Source organism: Pogoniulus pusillus, chromosome 5, assembly GCF_015220805.1.
Source record: "Pogoniulus pusillus isolate bPogPus1 chromosome 5, bPogPus1.pri, whole genome shotgun sequence".
Taxonomy (NCBI): domain Eukaryota; kingdom Metazoa; phylum Chordata; class Aves; order Piciformes; family Lybiidae; genus Pogoniulus; species Pogoniulus pusillus.
In genome coordinates, this window is record NC_087268.1 from 42,043,504 (window position 1) to 42,063,747 (window position 20,244).

A 20,244-nucleotide genomic window follows, 5' to 3' on the forward strand; every position below is an offset into this window, starting at 1 on the left:
TGTTGTAAGCATCAGGAAATAAATTTCTGGGGGATAATTCCAGCCCCATGCAGAACTGTCCTGGAATCTATTTGTCTGTGACTAGTGGAAGAGGGAAAGTTTTGATGTTTAGTTGTTGACACTCATTTGTCCAGGATTTAAACAGCTTCCATCACGGTTCTTACAATCAGATGCAAACTAGGGAAACTCTGACCAGGACCACAGTCACTTAGGCAATGACTATTAAAGCAATGTATCCTTGACATATCTGAGAGTAAAACTGCCATCACAAATAACATCCATGTCCTTACCTAGGCCTATCCCACAAACTCACATGCCCCCCCCCCCCCAATACACACAAAGGAGGTTTTTCTCCCCTCCCCCCCCACCCTTCCCCACCCTGCAAATCTGTTAAGAAATGGACAACTGGATATGTAAAAAAGAAAATCTCTCCTTTGATTTTTGTGCTCACCAGTCCTTAAAGGGTTACTTTTCAGAGCAGCACAAAAAAAGAAGACCTGGTTGACCAAAGGTGGGTTTTTTTTTTTTTTGTCCTTACAAAGAAGTGTCAACCCTGAGCTTGTAATTAAGAAGTTAGAATCTGTGATTTATATATATATATCTTTATATATATATGTATATATATATAAAAATAGATGATAATACTAAGACTAAAAAAGTGAAAGAAATTTCCATGTCAGTACTATGTGTTTGTTTGTTCTGGAATTTTGTGGGAGAAATCTTTGTGACACTGAAATTAAGGGATGTGAAAGATGTAGTTAGGTGTGAAACACATTATTGATCTGGTTGCTGTTAGTCCATTAGAGAATTGCTGTTTTGGTAAGATAATGAACACAGTAGCAGAAAGTCCTAATCGATGTCAGAACAGTGACAAAAGGGGAGAGATTATATCACAAGAGATTATTTTCTGTCTGAATCCTTGAGGGGACATTTGTCAGGAGTGTTGTTTAGCATTACCACCACAGCTGATGGTGAGCTAAGTGGAAATCTGTGCCAATTGTATAGCAAGGATAAATACTAAAAGAAGCTAAGTGAAATCGTGCTACTACTTAACTTTTTACTGGGCTTTAAGATTTAAATCCTAAACAACCCTAACATGACATTCTGAAGCTAGTGGAGTTACTACCATACTAAAAGATAAACTTGTTTTTCAGCTTCTCTACCTTCATACCAATCTGATGTGTTTGGCAGATGGAGTGCAAGAGGTTCATTGTGTTGGAAAAAAAAATACCCAGACTTCCTCCCTATACCAATGATCGTTCTGATGACCTGAATCATCCTACAGAAGTTCCTGAAGGAAACCTGGCTGTCAGTGAAGAACAGCTGCATTTTTTCCCCCCCTTTCTTGTCTGTTTTTGTTTTGTTGGTGCTCTGTTGAAATGCAGCAGCCTTGAGTCAGGCTTGATTCAGAAAGAGAAAGGTTTTCTTGGTGTCTTCCCCCCCTCTTTTTTTTTTTTACACACACTGTAAGATCCTTTTTTACTTTTGCAGCATAAAAGGAAGTGAAGCTCAGAAAGTCTCCTGTAATAAAGGTTTGAGAAAGAATTCTCTCACGAGTGGATATCATCTTCAGAGATATCTGAAAAAAAAGCAGGAAGCAGTTTAGTCTGGCACCTGGTACTCTTTGGGAGAACAAAAAAGGGAAGCAGGTTGCAGTACTGCTCTCTTCTTGTAGAAAACTGCAAGTGTTTGTGGCATGGTCCATTGTCCAAGAGTATAAGAAAAGCAGAAAGTTGGCTGTTTCTGTAGATAAAACGCAGTTTATTTGACCAGATTCAGGATTATCTCCACTGTCTCTGCAGTACGAGACTGATGAAGATGATGAACAATGTCTGCAGTGACCAGCTAGGCCGTGTGGCTGAAGCTTCCACCTCCCTTCTGTCAGAATCAACTGGTGGTGCTTCAGTGGTTATGAAGTCGAACTCCGTGGGACAGATGTCATCTGTACAGCCGCTTCCGCTGCCTGAGCCGCTGGTTTCGTCACCTGGCAGAAAGGAGGGATGGAAACAACATGGGTTGGTATTTGGGTACAAAAGTTACAGGGCTCATCCCTTTTCTCCATTCCCATTCCACCCAGCACTCTGGTGGGGTTGAACATCTTGGGAAGGGGTAAGCATTGGTGGTGCTAACTTTTGCTTTAGTAAAGAATCCAAATGAAAGCCACTGTGACTTAATTAGGTGATTAAATGCTCTTCTAATAAAGGAGTGGACTGCTGGCATCACAGAAAGCACTCAATGCCTTGGTACAACTACCTGAAGGGTGGTTGTGGCCAGGAGGAGGTTACTCTCTTCTCTCAGGTGGCCAGCACCAGAACAAGAGGACACAGCCTCAAGCTATGCCAGGGGAAATTTAGGCTGGAGGTGAGGAGAAAGTTCTTCACTGAGAGAGTCATTGGACACTGGAATGGGCTGCCCGGGGAGGTGGTGGAGTCGCTGTCCCTGGGGCTGTTCAAGGCAGGATTGGACGTGGCACTTGGTGCCATGGTCTGGCCTTGAGCTCTGTGATAAAGGGTTGGACTTGATGATCTGTGAGGTCTCTTCCAACCCTGATGATACTGTGTGATACTGTGTGATACTTGACATGAAGATAACCAAGAAAGGCAAAAGAAACAAAACCATAACTGTAACTTTGCAGGACAGAGAAAGGCTTTTTAAAGTGTTAGCAGCACAGAGTGCTAAGACCAAAGAAAGCTGTTGCAATGGAACCAATATATAAATGTTTTCCACATATGCACTTATTTTATGGTGGTTAATGGTTTCTTACTTGTATCCTGGAAGTTGACATCATTTCCATTATAAGCGTTCTTCAGTTTGTTAGTCATGACACGTAAGGCCATGATTTGCTGTCTGATGAAGGTGTCTGGCCTTGTGATGTCCACATCCACTTCTGGATTGTTGATCTGATTGGTCAAGCCATCATTCATAATCTCAGGCAAGTATCTATATGGCAGGATGAAGGATTAGTTTAAAATGCAGTAAGTTTCAGAAATCAAAGACTGTGCACTGAATGCTCTGCTAAGCAATTTGACACTGATAATGGTTATGCAGTTTGCAAACAGCTCCAGTGAAGCCATTTGAAAATATGGTTTTTAATTTTACAGACTCTAAGAGATCTTTTCAGTAGCTCAGCTGCATGGGGAGCAGAAAAGATTTAAGCTCTCCAACCTCCTAACTCTCTACGTACTCCTCAGCAAGTGCACTGGTTCTGTGAACTATGCAAGAAGTTCACCAGCCAGCAGTAAGTCACTGCACGTTCAGAACCTCTGCTGATAGGGAATGGTTGCACACTAAATGAAGCATCTAACAGTGCATGCTTTTGGTTTTCTTTCTGTTTAAAAAATAGGGAGTCCATCATTATATATAGCTTATTTGTTGTTCTGAGATAATATGGAAGGTTGTCTTGAGGCATTGTGGCTCTCTCTTGTTTAAAAGAAGCACTTAATTTTTTTCTCCAGTTTATAGAATCATAGAATCAGTCAGGGTTGGAAGGGACCACAAGGATCAGCTAGTTACAGCACCCCTGCCATGCCCAGGGAAGCCCTACCCTAGAGCAGGCTGCCCACAGCCCCATCCAGCCTGGCCTTAAACACCTCCAGGCATGGGGCCTCAAACACCTCCCTGGGCAACCCATTCCAGGCTCTCACCACTCTCATGCTCAACAACTTCCTCCTCACATCCAGTCTGAATCTCCCCACCTCCAGCTTTGCTCCATTCCCACTAGTCCTGTCACTCCCTCAGAGCCTAAAAAGTCCCTCCCCAGGTTTTTTGTAGCCCCCCTTCAGATCCTGGAAGGCCACAAGAAGGTCACTTCACAGCCTCCTCTTCTGCAGACTGAACAGCCCCAACTCTTTCAGTCTGTCCTCACAGCAGAGCTGCTGCAGCCCTCTGAGCATCCTCATGGCCCTTCTCTGGACATGCTCCAGCATCACACATCCCTCTTGTAATGGGGGCTCCAGAAATGGATGCAGTACTCCAGGTGGGGTCTCAGCAGAGCAGAGTAGAGGGGGAGAATCACCTCCCTCCACCTGCTGGCCACACTGATGCAGCCCAGGATCTGGTTGGCCCTCCAGGCTGCAAGTGCACACTGCTGGCTCACGTTGAGCTTCTCATCCACCAGCACCCCCAAGTGGATGAGCTCTTCCTTGAAGTTCTTCCTTGAACCCCGTTTTTGATCACTGTGAACATCCCCAGCCTATGCTGGGGGAGACTGAGAGGTGACCTCATTAATGTTTATAACTATGTAAAGGGTGAGTGCCAAGAGGATGGAGCCAGACTCTGCTTGGTGTTACCCAATGACATGACAGAGGGCAATGGGTGAAAGCTGAGGCATATAAACACGAGGCAAAAGTATTTCACTGCAAGGATGACAGAACACTGGAACAGGCTGCCCAGGGGCATTGTGGAATCTCCCTCTCTGGAGACAGTCAAAACCCACCCGGGCACATTCCTGTGTGATCTGGTATAGGTGACCCTGCTCTGACAGGCAGGTTGGACTGGGTGATCTTTTGAGGCCCCTTCCAGCCCCTGACATTCTGTGATTCTGTGAAAAACCAGTCCCTATCTACTGTGTAAATCCTGCTCATCTTTTGTTCAAGATGCACACTTTGTCCCCTGCGGCTCTTTGTCTCAGGAAACTCTCCTTTCAGGCATCTACAGAGCTACCTTTTCTCCTGCTTAGCATCCTTGTTAAAAGCTGTCTCTTACAGCTGTTAGGCTGATGGAGGGCTGACATGATTTCTCTGTGCTGGCATGGTATCCTGAGCAAATAATGTATCATGGCTTTCCTGTTCTCTCTCATCTGCCTTCAGCTACCTGCTATCTTTGTCTCTCATTTAGACTGAAAGGAATTTGTGGCAGATCTACTATTCCCCCCTCCCTCCATAGTCCTTATCACAATATGAGCTATTCTGCAATTAGTTTGGATACCAGGTTATCCTACTGACACTTGTGGGACTCCTCAGCTGGGTATGTGCTCAGCCACTAACGCTGGCACAGTCTAGCCTGCTAGTGGCCAACTTTCATGATGCCTGGTACCAAATATAGTTTCAGAGTATTTCACTTCACTCTCACTTGTGCCAGCCCAATTCCCTCAACATTCAAATTTGTCACTGGCACCAGTGTTACATTCACACTGGTCTGGAAAATAAATACATCCCTTAAGAATAAATGTGAAATTAAGGGGAAGAAGGCACCTTCTCTGCTGAAGTCATGATTAAGGGAAAAGTAAGTTTTAGCACTGCTTCTGGAGGTTCACAAAGTCATGGCTGCTTTATTGCACCAGGGTAGGGTTTAGTCTCCTGTAAAAAGTCCTCGTTTGGCAAGATGAGACTCATTTGTCACCAGTGGCCTTTGAAAGCTTACATGAGAATAATCCCAGGGGAGTGTGCACATAGAAGAACAAAACATGATTGCCAAAAATACCCAGCCTCAGACTGCATGTGCTGTTGTTTTGCTAGCACCGTAATGAGAAGTAACAATGCTGTAGAGATCCCATCCAGACTCCTGTGGTACAGGCTTAACTACTGTGAGAACACAGAGCCCCCTCCCCTAGTAGAGAGGACTGCAGATTGCAGTGTTATGAATCACCAAAGATAGAAATTGGAAATAATTCTGCAGAGCTGCCCAGAGGCAGGAGGACGGAGACCTTGGCACATTGGGAAGCTCTGGGCTGCAAAGGAACAGCACCTCCATCTGTCACACGTCTCCACAAATGAAATGGCTGCTGGAGATAAATTACTCAGCCTAGAAGTAAATCAGCAATATCAAAGTGCAGTTGATTAAAAAAAAAAGTAAGGCTGTAAGAATTGCCCTGCTGGCTCAGAAAGGATGTCCATCTTGCCTGGTACCCTGTCCATGACAATGGCCATGGCTGTTAGCAGCTAGCCATCATGTCAATTGCTTTCCTCCTTTATGAAGGCTTAGCTGTTCTTTATTGCAGGCCATCTGTGAGAAGCTATGGATATCTCCACTTGGCAGTTTGCAGGCTTTCTTTGATGGATGTATGTTTGATTTCATCTTATTGTCAGTAATAAAAGAAGATCATACTGAGTTTGTAGTGTGCTTCCTATGTGGACACAATATGAGTGATTTTGGAGATGTAAAGCAATTAGCATTTCTGGCGTGGAAGGGCTTAACATCTCATCTGGGATTGTTTAGCCTAGAGAAGAGGAGGCTCAGGGGTGACCTCATTGCTGTCTACAACTACCTGAAGGGACATTCTAGCCAGGTAGGGGTTGGCCTCTTCTCCCAGGCAACCAGTAATAGAACAAGGGGACACAGTCTCAAGTTGTGCCGGGGGAAGTATAGGCTGGATGTTAGGAGGAAGTTCTTCACAGAGAGAGTGATTGGCATTGGAATGGGCTGCCCAGGGAGGTGGTGGAGGCACCATCCCTGGAGGTGTTGAAGCAAAGCCTGGCTGAGGCACTTAGCGCCATGGTCTAGTTGACTGGCTGGGGCTGGGTGCTAGGTTGGACTGGATGATCTTGGAGGTCTCTTCCAACCTGCTTGATTCTATGATTCTATGATTCACAAGAACCAGCTACACTGTTCCTGATGCAGGCCCGGATGCCATTGGCTCTCTTGGCTACCTGGGCACACTGCTGGCTCATCTTCATCTTATTGTCAAAAACAGTCAGGATTTTATTCGTCAGTGGAACAGGGAGAGCTGTTGAAGTACTACATGCCTTTGGCTAAACAACTAGTTTGTTAGATTTCATAGAACCAGCCAGGTTGGAAGAGACCTCCAAGATCATCCAGTCCAACCTAGCACCCAGCCCTGTCCAAATTTATTTCCACAAATATAGACATCTGGTGCCATTTAAATGCTCTTGGTTGTTTCTCCTCTTGTCATAACCAACTCTGAAAGGTGTGGCTTTCTGCGTTGTATCTACAGGCTTGAAGGGGATGTCTTAGGCAGTTGAATTGAGGCTTGAGTGCCACTCTAGCCACCAGGATGTATGCCACATGGTGTTTTGCTGCCACTCCACCTGGGTTTGAATATCCTGTAGGCCTAGTGTCTTATGTGCTAGCTCCACAAAGGTGTCTTGACTATTTAGATTATCTCAAATAGCAGTAGGTAAGAGTGTTTAGGCAGTGGGAAACTGCCTCATCTGTGGGAGAATTTCTCCTGCAGAGGGACATGAGCTGTAAACATGAGACCTTGTGATGGGATATGTCCTTGAGCTTGCTGGCTCAAGGAAGCTAGGCTGTGGACAAGTGAGCAACCCACGCACACCTGCAGAGGGCTGAGCCTGCCAGCCCCCTGGGGTGGGAACCACAGGTTGTTAGGCACAGGGTAACCTATCTGCACCCTGCACGTGGCTTTGGGCCAATCTGTACCGTCCACTTGTGCCAGCCCCAGGCTGGCTGGATACACCTCCTCTGAGCACTATGTAAGACACTGCACTACCTTAATAAAATTGTACTGATGCATAGAAGTTGCTGAGTCGAGTCTTCAGTGCCCCAACCTCGCCTCTCGCCAGCCTCCGGACCCTGACACTCATCAACTACACTGACAGGTTATTGGGGCTGTCTTCAGGCATCTTAGGTGATTGTTAGAAAGCTCAAGCAGTTCTAGCCCAGCTTCTGGTCCAGCTGGGAGAGAGTGTCCCATGTCATACTCAGACCTGCCAGAGTCTCCAATTACTGTATTCTCACATGGGCAACAAGAATGACTCTTTACCTCACCCACAGGCATTCATCTTTGAGTGCATGCATTTACATGTCTGCATGTGGAGATGGATTCTGCCCTCAGTACTGAACTAGTTCAGTTGTGTTCTCATTCTGCTTTCTAACCTCAATGGAAACATCTTAAAATTGCTTTCCTTCCTTTAAATAACTGGTACAGATATAGGAGCACGCAGGCCAAGGTGTTTTGAGTGACAGCCTCTGAGAGGCAGCTTGGCACGTTCTGACAAAAAGCATTTTGTGTGCAGGGTAGGGTTAAATCACACCGAATTGGAAGCCATACCTTGGGACCATTTTTTGACAGTAGATTTGTTACTGGCTGAGCAAAGTTGTTGAACACAGCTGCTTTTGCTGCAGTTCTCTAAGTGGAGACACCCCTGTGAATTTTAAGCTTTGCTGCTGCTTCTACCATCGTTAATGATCTCTTTGTAGACCTGGCCGTTACAAGAACTCTATGCCCATTATAAGCAAAAAGAAGAGAAATGCCAGCCTGAATCAGTGTTTCTTCTTTGCATCCTCCTAGCAAAAAAAAACCAACCTCAAACCCCAGCTTTCTTAGCCATTTGAATGTGGAGAAGCTGAACAATGCTGTTTGTTTCCTGCTGTTTGCTCCTTGCTCGGCTATGTCAGGATTTTAGTGTAATTTACATTGTTTTCTAAAGTATTCATGCTTTCTGCTTTCCTCTTAACCTTTCCACAGTTCTTGCTTGTCTCAGCAGACACAACAAAGATGTAAAGATCTCTTTTGGCACAAAGCCTATTTAAAACTCTTTTTTTTTTGGGGGGTGATATCCAGTTAGTGTTTCAGGCTATCTCCTTCCTTTTCAAGTCTAAGTCTGACTGAAGAATCTTTTGATTCCTTTATATAAAGGTGGTAACTATGTAAAAAGCAAAAAGGCAAAAAGGCAAAAATAATCTAGTTTTTAGAAGTCCTTAAAGGGCAGCATTTTTCATGTTTTGCTGCAGCAGCATCTGCTTACAGTATGACTAAGAGCATCCCACCTAAGCAGTGCTGGATGCACAGAAGTGTAGGCAATAGAGAACAAAATACAGAGTACAAAATAGAGCACAGACTTAGTCTGGGCTGGGGGTAGGCAGTCACATCTGGTGCAGAGAGATAAGTGCAGTGGAAAATTTGCTTCTTTGACTAACTAGATCACTCCATCCAGTTCTGTTTGCTAGGGAGGTAATCCCCACAGGATATTTTCTTTCTCTCATTTTTTTCCCCCTCCATCTTGGAGAAAGATTGAGGAAACAGGAGGAGAGGGAGAAACTGGCTCAGCTCTCAGTTTATTGGAAGGAAAAAGATGTAAAATAAACTGGAGCCATCAATTAAGAGTAAGCAATTTACAAATGCATTGAGAAGTGGTTTAATCACACTTTGACTAGTGGTGCTAGGTGGTTATCTTTACCTACCTCCATGCAAAGGACATTTGGCTCTTTCTCACTGCAAAGACTTCCAGGTGAGCAAAGAGCTACTTTGCCAAGGCAAGCATTGATGTGGTGAGTTTTTCTTCACTAGGCAAAGGCTCTGAGAGCCAGGAAGTAGTCATTCCCACACATGTGGCAGAAGAATCATAGAATCAGTCAGGGTTGGAAGGAACCACAAGGATCATCTAGCTCCAACAAACCTGCCAAGCCCAGGGACACCTACCCTACGTCAGGCTGGCCACAGCCTCATTCAGCCTGCCCTTAAACACCTCCAGGCATGGGGTCTCAACCACCTCCCTGGGCAACCCATTCCAGCCTCTCACCACTCTCATGCTCAACAGCTTCCTCCTCATGTCCACTCTGAACCTTTGCTCCATTCCCCGTAGTCCTGTCACTCCCTCAGAGCCTAAAAAGTTCCTCCCCAGCTTTTTTGAAGTCCCCCTTCAGATACTGGAAGGCCACAAGAAGGTCACCTGGGAGCCTCCTCTTCTGCAGACTGAACAGCCCCAACTCTTTCAGTCTGTCCTCATAGCAGAGCTGCTGCAGCCCTCTAAGCATCCTTGTTGCCCTTCTCAGGGCACGCTCCAGCATCTCCACATCCTTCTTGTAATGGGGGCTCCAGAACTGGATGCAGTACTCCAGGTGGGGTCTCAGCAGAACAGAGTAGAGGGGGAGAATCACCTGCCTTGACCTGCTGGCAACACTTCTCCTGATGCAGCCCAGGATCTGGTTGGCCCTCCGGGCTGCAAGTGCACACTGCTGGCTCATGTTGAGCTTCTCACCCACCTGCACCCCCAAGTGCCTCTCCTCAGGGCTACTCTCCAGCCACTCACTGCCCAGCCTGGATTTGTGCTCTGATCATACTCATGGCCCTCCTCTGGACGCTCTCCAGCAAGTCTCCTCCTACCTGGTTGCTTCTATGATTCTATGAAGTAGCTATTAGTATTATTATTTTTTTTTTAATGTGGACATTTAAAAAAATATTCATCCACCTAATAAATGTTTTTCCATTTCCACAGCACTTGGTTTCAGCCTGAGGTGACCTGATTAAAACCAGTGCTCATAGAGGATCAGCAGCAAGCCAGGTACACCTTTCCAGAATGCCAAATGGATGACTCTCTTACCCCACGATTATTTGCGAGTTGGTGACCTTCATTTGGCAACCTGGTGTCACTGTAAGTTAATCATGGCAGCAAAGTGATATCTAGGGAGTGTAATAGCCACAGGTGACCTTGCTGTAATGCCTCTCTCAGGAGAAAGCCTGGATTTCATTTTCTGTGATCTCAGGTTTGTAACTCTTTTGCCCACTAATAGCAGCATTGAGAGGTGATGTGTAAAATTAAACATGAGGTATAATGCCTCTCTGCAATTCAAAGTTTCTAATCCTTTGAAACACCACAAGACCTAATAGAAAACCCAGAAACAACCTCCTTTACCAACAGCAACCAACACCCTGCTGTCTTCTTGCTTGTAGGATTAAAACCTAGGAAAACAGAAGATGGCTAAATGTACCTTTTCCCTCTTTTATCTATATCATTTAATTATTTATATACATAAAATCACACTTTCTGGAATTTAAAATGTAGCTCCTGATGTAGCACACAGAGATGCTTATGTCAGGTGACACAGTGAATGCAAGCAGATAGATGCCTATTGGCCAGATTTTGCCACACTTGTTCTCAGAATAGAATCATAGAATCATAGAATCAAGCAGGTTGGAAGAGACCTCCAAGATCATCCAGTCCAACCTAGCACCCAGCCCTATCCAGTCAACTAGACCATGGCACTAAGTGCCTCAGCCAGGCTTTGCTTGAACATCCTCTTTCTCTCTTACTCTGGCACCAAGAAACCTGTGAGGCTTAACACTTGAAGCACAAAGCAGTATCTGATGGTATCATTTGCTTATTAGATCAGAACAGCTGCATTACCAGAACAAGTTGTCTTTTTGCTTGGGAGGCAATGGGGAAAGGGAGTATCCATTCATCATCAGCAAAAAAGAGCTACAAAATGGCAACTATTTGACTTACATGTATTGGGGTAGCACCTGTCACTGTCTCTGATGGCATAGAATCATAGAACCAACCAGGTTGGAAGAGACCTCCAAGATCATCCAGTCCAACCTTGCACCCAACCCTATCCAGTCATCTAGACCATGGCATCAAGTGCTTCAGCCAGACTTTGCTTGAACACCCCCAGGGATGGTGACTCCACCACCTCCCTGGCCAGCCCATTCCAATGGCAAATCACTCTTTCTGAGAAGCAGTTCATTCTTCTGATAACAGACACTGATCAGTATGATCAAGGAAGCATTTCTATTTTCTTGTTATGCTGCCATAAATATCCTTGCCCGCCATCCAAGGGGTGATTTTGGATCTAAAGCTAGTTATTGTCATTAGTATTTCCCACATTATTAAATATTGAAATTATTGTCCAGTGGCATTCAATAACAATTCTGCAATGTTATGTCAATATTATTGTATACAGATTGTGGCATGCTTTTTTGTCTGTAAAATGAATTATTAATTTTATTTCTTTTTGAAACTGGCTTATTTCTGTATTCTGCCTTCTTATTTATGATCAGGTAAAAGGAAGATTAAGACTTCAGTCCCTGAATGTCAGAAAGTATTGCTTTCCAGATTCAGTACTCACCAGACACTCAGAAGTGTCTACTCCTCCTATCTGCCCAAAAGCAGATGTTACAGCTGCAGACCTCAAACTTGATTGCCCCCGGTGTGATCCTTGAGTCAATTCCCCTTTCTCTCTCAACAGGAATAATCAGATCCTCTCCACTGTCAGCTGATAAACACACACTGAGACCTCTGGAGACACCTGCTCATCTGCCAGGTCCAACCCTGCCTCAGCCAGAGTCAAGCAAACTTCAAAATGAAAACTCACATAAAACTCATCACAAACAAGGGCAGATGACCACAGAATCTCTGATGAAGTAGCACAAGGTCAAAACCTTCTAGACAAGATAAGTAGGTGTGTTACATTTATTCTCTGCTGACTATTTTTCAGCTTTTTTTTTTCTTTGCCTTTTTTTTTCCCCTCAGCAAATAGCTGAAGCTTTGGCAGCCAATAGCAAATAAAGCCAAAAACTCCAATTTCTGTTTCATCCCAGTATGATATCCCAAGAGTGCAATTGCTTCGCAAGCTGTCAGTCCCAACACAGGGATGCTAAATGGAGCTAAAGAGCTCTTTGAAATCTCAGTATAAATTATCCTTCTGGAGCTGAACCAATGAACATTTCCTGTGTTCACATGCTGCCATGCTGTGCACATTTACTCTGACTCACACTCCAGCCTTTAATGGCACCTTGACAATAAGAAATCTCAGCAGCAACCTGCGTGCGGATGATTACTTGCTCTCTCCATTCCTGTTGCACTCTTATAAACAGCTTTGTGAAATACCCTCAGTTTCATGAGATACTCTCAGTTTCATGAGATACCCTCAGCTTCATGAGATACCCTCAGTTTCATGAGATACTCTCAGTTTCATGAGATACCCTCAGTTTCATGAGATACCCTCAGTTTCATGAGACACTCTCAGTTTCATGAGATACCCTCAGTTTCATGAGATACCCTCAGTTTCATCAAATACCCTCAGTTTCATGAGACACTCTCAGTTTCATGAGATACCCTCAGTTTCATGAGACACTCTCAGTTTCATAAAATACCCTCAGTTTCATGAGATACCTTCAGTTTCATCAAATACCCTCAGTTTCATAAAATGCCCTCAGTTTCATGAGATACCCTCAGTTTCATAAGATACCCTCAGTTTCATGAAATATCCTCAGTTTCATGAGATGCTCTCAGTTTCATGAGATACCCTCAGTTTCATGAGACACTCTCAGTTTCATAAAATACCCTCAGTTTCATGAGATACCTTCAGTTTCATCAAATACCCTCAGTTTCATAAAATGCCCTCAGTTTCATGAGATACCCTCAATTTCATGAGATACTCTCAGTTTCATGAGATACCCTCAGTTTCATGACTGCTTCAGGCCCAACAGGGATTCGAACAGAGTGTGGTGGAGAGGGGTCCACCTCACCTTGCCTTGGTGTGGCCGTTCCAGCAGTCCTCCTCGATTGATGGACCAGCTGTCACTTGCTCATCCTTGCAGATTGTGTAGGGTAAGGTTGACCAGAACTTTTTAGAGAGCTTTAATTTTTCTTTAATGTCTGTTACCTGATTAAGAGACAATGAGAGGGAAAATAGGTTAACAACATCAGCTCTGCTATCTATCACGTTAAATAATAAGTGATTTAAAATCATGATGGTGAAGGTTAAAAGGGCTGAAGATGCTAAAACTTAAATTCCTATATTTACAAGCAAGGCATTCAGCATCTGGGTTTGGAGGGTACAAATAATCAGTCACCTTTTCCCAAAGGCAAGATGCTAATAAAAGCATGATACATCTTGCTCCTTCTAGTCTCCATTTGTCTAAGGTTTTCTAAACATGCACATTTCTGGGAATTAATATACTTCACAGCCTGCTGAATGTAACTTCAGTTAAATAGTGTACATCAGATAAAACATCTCACCCACCAACCTGGTCATATCTTGGATAAATATTATATTTAGAGCCCCACACACAGGTTCTTGAAAATGGTGCAGTGCTGGAGCTGACGTTGATCTGATTTAAGATACGCAGGCTGTGTGCGCTGCAGTACATTTGGAGCTCAGTAACAAGGAGAAGTTTGTGTATGCACATGCATGCAGAGACTACATCCATCTTTGCTGTTAGGTAGAGATAAATCTCTGTAGCTGGATACGCCTTCAAGAAATGTTGGGACAGTAATGAAAGAGTTTCTTTATGTTATAAACTCTTTGAACGTTTGACATGATTCAGGCATGATTCAGGCAGCAAGCAGGAACAAACTGCATTTCCAGTATCAACTTAATAAATAATTGCTCTGGCTAAAATGTTATCAGTTCTTGTTTTGCTTTTGGTATAGCAAAGTGGGGAAAAAAAAACCATCTACAAGACTAGACAGAACACACAACAAAGGACAGACTACAGAGGATGGATGGTGCCACTGTTGTTCTTACAGAAACAGATGCGTTTCACATTAAGTTGTAATAGGATTTAGGGGAGCTTGTTGAATTGCTTTCAAAGGAAATTGCTGAGCTTTATTCTTTAAAAAATGGAGGAATAAAAGCTCTCCATTCTTCCATTCAGTTTTGAGACTGGCTTTTAGGTTGTTGAGGTACAATGTTGTACTTGGCTATTTATCTCTTTTATCCTTTGTTCCAAAGACATGATACTCTAGGAGCCCACGCTGCTTTGCCATGCTTAAACTCTGTGCAATGTCACTTTATAAGCCAAGATATAGAAGCAGCCAAGGATGTTATTTCAGAAGCACTGTCCACATTTTCATCCACAAGAAGTAAGTAGGACACTACATGGCTGCATGGGTTGTTGACAGTGTTTCTTGCCGTGACACCTTCTAAATCTCCACACCCCTTGCCAAGTCCTAGTTGACTTGTTTTTGTATGAGATACCAGCAGCATTTGCAAGCCTTTAAAGTCTCAATAGGGGACCCTTATCAAGCCAAAACTTGAATTCCAGTTTAAAGACCATGGCCAAGATTTCAGCAAAGTGGAGATGACCTCAGGATGCCTGTCTTATCAGATGTATTTGGTCCACGGGACCAGGGTCTTGGGCAGAAAGTGGCTTCTCTTTCTCTTCTGCCCATACTGAGGGTGAAACCCCAAGGTACCTACTGGTGCAGCTAACCAGCTCCAGCAAGCCAATTAAATGGCCCAGTGTTCATGAAGAATTGTGTAAACTCCTCACAGGCCACAGTGTGCTAAATCACGTAGAGAAAATGTAAGGAGGGAGGTTTATAGAGAGGAGAGTCCATTCATATATGCTTGTGGGACAGTGATAAAGGCTGCTGGGATGAAGGTTGGACTGGATGATCCTGGTGGTCCTTTCCAACCGTAGCGATTCATAGTGATTAGATGTTGTGCTGAGGGATTTGGTTTAATCAAGGACTTGTCAGTGTGAAACTAATGATTGGACTCGATGATGTTGAAGGTCTTTTCCAATCTAAGAAATTCTGAGTCAAAGGGAGAGATTCTCCCATTTACTGCTCGTGTCTGGGTAACTATTTACACAAGCAATCTGACTGATATTGGTGCTGAGTAACTAGCTTTCAGAGCAGTAACTCTGTCACTCTCTGAAAGTTGTTTCAAGCTATTCAAAACTCAGCTGCTCAGAGTTCATTATCAGATTTCTACTGTAATCAAATAAGAGCTGATGCTTTAGAACTTGCAGACTTCTGTTTTGAACCACAAGTGAGTCAACACTCATTGGAAAGTAATCTCCCCTCATGACCCTTCTAAGGGCTGTAATTTGGAGTCCAACCTTTGTTTTCTCATAGAAGTTAGCAAAAGAATAGAAGGGGCTTCTCACAAGTCCTATGCTGCACATACTCTCCAGCCACTTTCTGAAAATCAAAATGAGGGCTGCCATACCCCAGTTGTATCTGAAGACATTGAATGATGTTTATGTACTCTATATGTGCACTGCATACGGACAACAAACCATTAGAATCATAGAATCATTGAATCAATCAGGTGGGAAGAGACCTCCAAGATCAGCCAGTCCAACCTAGCACCCAGCCCTAGCCAGTCAACTAGACCATGGCACCAAGTGGTTCATCCAGTCTTTTCTTGAACACCTCCAGGGATGGTGACGATGGTGACTCCACCACTTCCCTGGGCAGCCCATTCCAATGCAAATCACTCTCTCTGCCAACAACTTCCTCCTAACATCCAGCCTAGACCTCCCCAGGCACAACTAGAGACTGTGTCATTCCTAACTATATATATGTATATATATATGTATTTATTGGTGCTACAGAAGCACATCTGGTAAAATAAAATGGTCTGACTTTACCCAGGGTTGCTGGTAAATGACAGCTAATTAAATCTTGCAGCCATACCTCTGAGGTGTCACCTGCATTTTAGAGCTTGGAGGGAAGGCAGACATTTGCATGACTCACAAAATGCAGCAACAGGAAAAGATTGCATCTTAGGGAAAGGTTATCAGCCCTCTGTAGATGCCTCCAATTCAGGTGCATTTTAATGCTTCTTATCCCCCTCAGACGTTTCCCTTTATAGCTATTTCCCCATCCCCACTGCATAATTTCACCATCAAGCTTTAAATAACCTGAGGATTCAGCCTGAGAAGCCCTGCTCTTTCCTGCTGTGTGACCAGATATCTGTTAACTCCCTCAGCTTTTGACAGTGGAGTTTACACAGCAACTTAAAACAGTTCCTTGAATTTCACATTGAAACTTCTTTTCTGGAAGTGCAGTGTGGCTTCTGATGGCCTTGAAAGAGGAACTACAAACATGGATTAATTCACCTCCTCTTTCAGGGAGTAGCCTGATGGCCGTGTTTGCTTCTGTGTGATGAACATTGGGGCAGGCAATGAGTTTAGAGCACTTTTAATATAACTTTGAAGGTGGAATAGAATTGGGTGATGTAACATCCACCATGATGTGTAAAACTTTTGCCTGTGGATACTTCAGTTCAATGAGCTTCTTAAACAGGAATCACAGAATCATAGAATCAGTCAGGATTGGAAGGAACCTCAAGGATCATCTAGTTCCAACACACCTGCCATGCCCAGGGACACCCTACCCTAGAGCAGGCTGCCCACAGCCTCATCCAGCCTGGCCTTAAACACCTCCAGCAATGGGGCCACAACCACCTCCCTGGGCAACCCATTCCAGCCTCTCACCACTCTCATGCTCAACAACTTCCTCCTCACCTCCACTCTGAATCTCCCCACCTCCAGCTTTGCTCCATTCCCCCCAGTCCTGTCACTCCCTGACAGCCTAAAAAGTCCCTCCCCAGCATTTTTGTAGCCCCCCTTCAGATCCTGGAAGGCCACAAGAAGGTCACCTGGGAGCGTCCTCTGCTCCAGACTGAACAGCCCCAACTCTTTCAGTTTGTCCTCATAGCAGAGCTGCTGCAGCCCTCTGATCAACCCAGCAGCCTTTCTCAGGGCATGTTCCAGCATCTCCACATCCTTCTTGTAATGGGGGCTCCAGAACTGGATGCAGTACTCCAGGTGGGGTCTCAGCAGAGCAGAGTAGAGGAGGAGAATCACTTGCCTTGCCCTGCTGGCCACACTTCTCCTGATGCAGCCCAGCACCTGGTTGGCCCTCCAGGCTGCAAGTGCACACTGCTGGCTCACGTTGAGCTTCTCACCCACCTGCACCCCCAAGTGCCTCTCCTCAGGGCTGCTCTCCAGCCACTCACTGCCCAGCCTGTATTTGTGCTTGGGATTGCCCCAACCCAGATGACTGCAGACAGTCTGTTGCTAGTGTACATGGTTATGCATGTCTCTTTGTGCTTTGTTTTGATCACAGTCAGCATGCAAAAAATATGTACCAGATGTACAGTGCCTTGTAAGCAAGAAAACCCTGAAGGATTCAGTTCATGTTGCTTGCTTGTGGTTTATAAAGTTAGACTACTGTATCCCTCTAGTGACCTGTGGCCTTGTAAGTGCTTCTTTGATATTTCCTATTCTTTGAGTTAACTTTTAAGCTTGGTTAGACTTCTGTGGAAACATTTAAACACAGGACAGATGTGATTTTGATATTTTTACATATTTCTTTTCCACTTTCTCTAGCAGAGATTTATTTGGATGGAGACAGCTGAATCTCTTTGACTGTAGAATCAGAATCAGTCAGGGTTGGAAGAGATCATCTACTCCAACCCCCCATCTCGGCCACGGGCAGGGACACCCTAGCATAGATCAGGATGGCTGCAGTCTCATCCAGCCTGGCCTTAAACACCTCCAGGGATGGGGCCTCAACCACCTCCCTGGGCAACCCATTCCAGGCTCTCATCACTCTCATGCTGAACAACTTCCTCCTCACATCCAGTCTGAATCTCCCCACCTGTAGTTAGACTGTAGTTAGCCTGACTTCCCCCAACTGTCTTTCTGATGTAGCCCTGATATTACATTGAATTACTTCTATTCATCTACTTTGAAGGTGCTAAATTTGTTTGGAATTGCAGCACTTTCTCACATGATAAAAGGATGTAGCAAGAGCCACATGAAGAATTAAGTTTTTCAATGTATTGGGGGAGTATGTAGAAATGGGTATGAAAACTACCTGGCCTTCATCTCTAATTGCTAGTAGAAGAAAGAACTTACTGTGTAGGTGAGAAAAGGTAAATATTTGTACTTCCAAACAACAATTCATATTCAGAATTATGGAAATGGAATAGTTACCTGCTCTACATTAGTTTTTTTCTTGTTTCTGCCACTGACTTCTTATATGACCAAGGCAGTTGCACCTGTCATGCAGTTCCTCTGCAGAACTTGGGACAGCACTCATAAGCTCAGTTCCCATCTTACCAGCATGGGCTCAGTTATAAGCAGGTAAATGAAGCTGGCTGACGTTTCTGTCTTCTTTACTTACCTTGCACTCCAAAGAAATGAAGTGAGCTAAAAAGCAAGCCCATCATTTTAGCAGGAATCAGACCTTAGTATTCCTTATTTTAATTCAGGATACCTGGAAAAATCAAGAGACTCACCAGGATAATTCAAGAAAGCATTGAAAATACCATGCAAAACTAACAGTGAGAGGACTACATTTCCCAAGGCATGGAAAATGCCAGACATTTGCTTGTGAAGTGGGCAGCCAATTGCCCATGGAATCCATTTTGGTTTAAAATGATGGAAAGACACTTTGGCAGCAAGGTAGTGTGGGCTCAGGAGCAATTGAGGGCCAAAAAGCAAATTTTACAAGTGGGGGCCTTAAGATAGTTTTAAAAAGATAAATTACCTTTTCCACTTCTCCTCCCCTCCCAAGTGTTTCCCTGGCATGTCCATCTCATAGTCCAGATTTTTTCATCCCTAACAGTATAATCCATACTCTCACGGATAGAGGAACATCAGAAGATGCTAAAATATCATGGAATGTGCTCAAAATGGACTCACGTTCAGTGCAATAAATAAAACAGAATAATATGGCATTTTGCTTGCCTCAAGAAGAAAGAGGCATTGATTGCATCTTTCTTCCACCCTTGTGTACACTGCAAGTTGAGAAGATTTTCCTTTAGAAAAACACAAGCAGAATATTCAGCTTGCTTTGCATGCCAGCATCTTCTCCATAGGCATGTTCAGCAACACCTCGATACAAAGTTCACAGAATCATAGAATCAACCAGGTCCCATCAAGAGTTAAGTCTTTATGCTTTATGTACAAATGTTTCTGGCTGCTCACTGGGTGTTGCTTCTTTGGTGTGCTAGGGTGCCATTCTGGATCATGTACTGTGGATTGGGTCATGGCAGAGTAGCCATCTGGAAGATGTGGATGTTTGCAATGAGGTGGTGTAATTCTAGGTACTTCAGACTAGGTGTGTAAAGTGTATCCTACTGGTGTGTAGAACTAACAGAACAGCTACAGGGAGTAGAAAGAGGCTTGAGGTTTTTCCTTAGAGAACAGACATGAAAGCAGCCACCTCAAGCCACCTTCCTGCTATCTGGTTTCTTCAGTCACACAGAATCATAGAATCAACCAGGTTGGAAGAGACCTCCAAGATCATCCAGTCCAACCTAGCACCCAGCCCGATCCAGCCATGCTCATCACCCAGCCCGATCCAGCCATGCTCCTTTGCCCTTTAATTCACAAGCAACCTTTAACTAAACTCATTTCTTCATGCTACACTATTTCAAGGTGAGAAAAAAAAAGCTTTCTAGCATTCTACAGTCTGCTTCTTTCCCCCCCCCCCCCCCCCCAGATGTGTCTAACATACCCAGCCACAAACACACAGCACCTTGCAGTCTTCATTAAAAATTTGTGTAGATGTTGCATAATGATAGGCATCTTGACAACAGATTTAACACTTGACCACCCAAGCCATGCCTGGGATCATGAACAGCATGCCCTTTGTGGTGGGCACGGATATCCATGTGGGAAGAAAAAGCAATCTGATTTGTGTTATCCCCTAGCAGCAGAAAGCTGTGCTGGGCTTTTCGTACATCAATCGGTACTTCTGTCCATGAGTCTGAAAGCATCCTAAGACTAAAGGCCAGCAATGTTCTTTTAAAGGACTAGGCCAGCAAGCACATATTGTATACTGCCTCTAACTC

General features: G+C 44.3%; 1 protein-coding gene across 4 annotated transcripts in view; it reads right to left on the minus strand.

The window, feature by feature from the left end:
* Window positions 1-451: 451 nt before the first annotated feature.
* The window catches only part of GPC6 (glypican 6), a 928,307-nt gene continuing 908,514 nt past the window's right edge, over window positions 452-20,244 (minus strand). For all 4 annotated transcript variants that reach the window (XM_064143898.1, XM_064143901.1, XM_064143900.1 and 1 more), the window contains 3 exons: window positions 13,169-13,305; window positions 2,765-2,940; window positions 452-1,984 (listed from right to left, as the gene is read on the minus strand). In XM_064143898.1, the coding sequence (XP_063999968.1) occupies window positions 1,782-1,984; window positions 2,765-2,940; window positions 13,169-13,305 (516 nt within the window). In that variant the 3' untranslated portion in view covers window positions 452-1,781. The remainder of the gene's footprint in view (window positions 1,985-2,764; window positions 2,941-13,168; window positions 13,306-20,244) is intronic.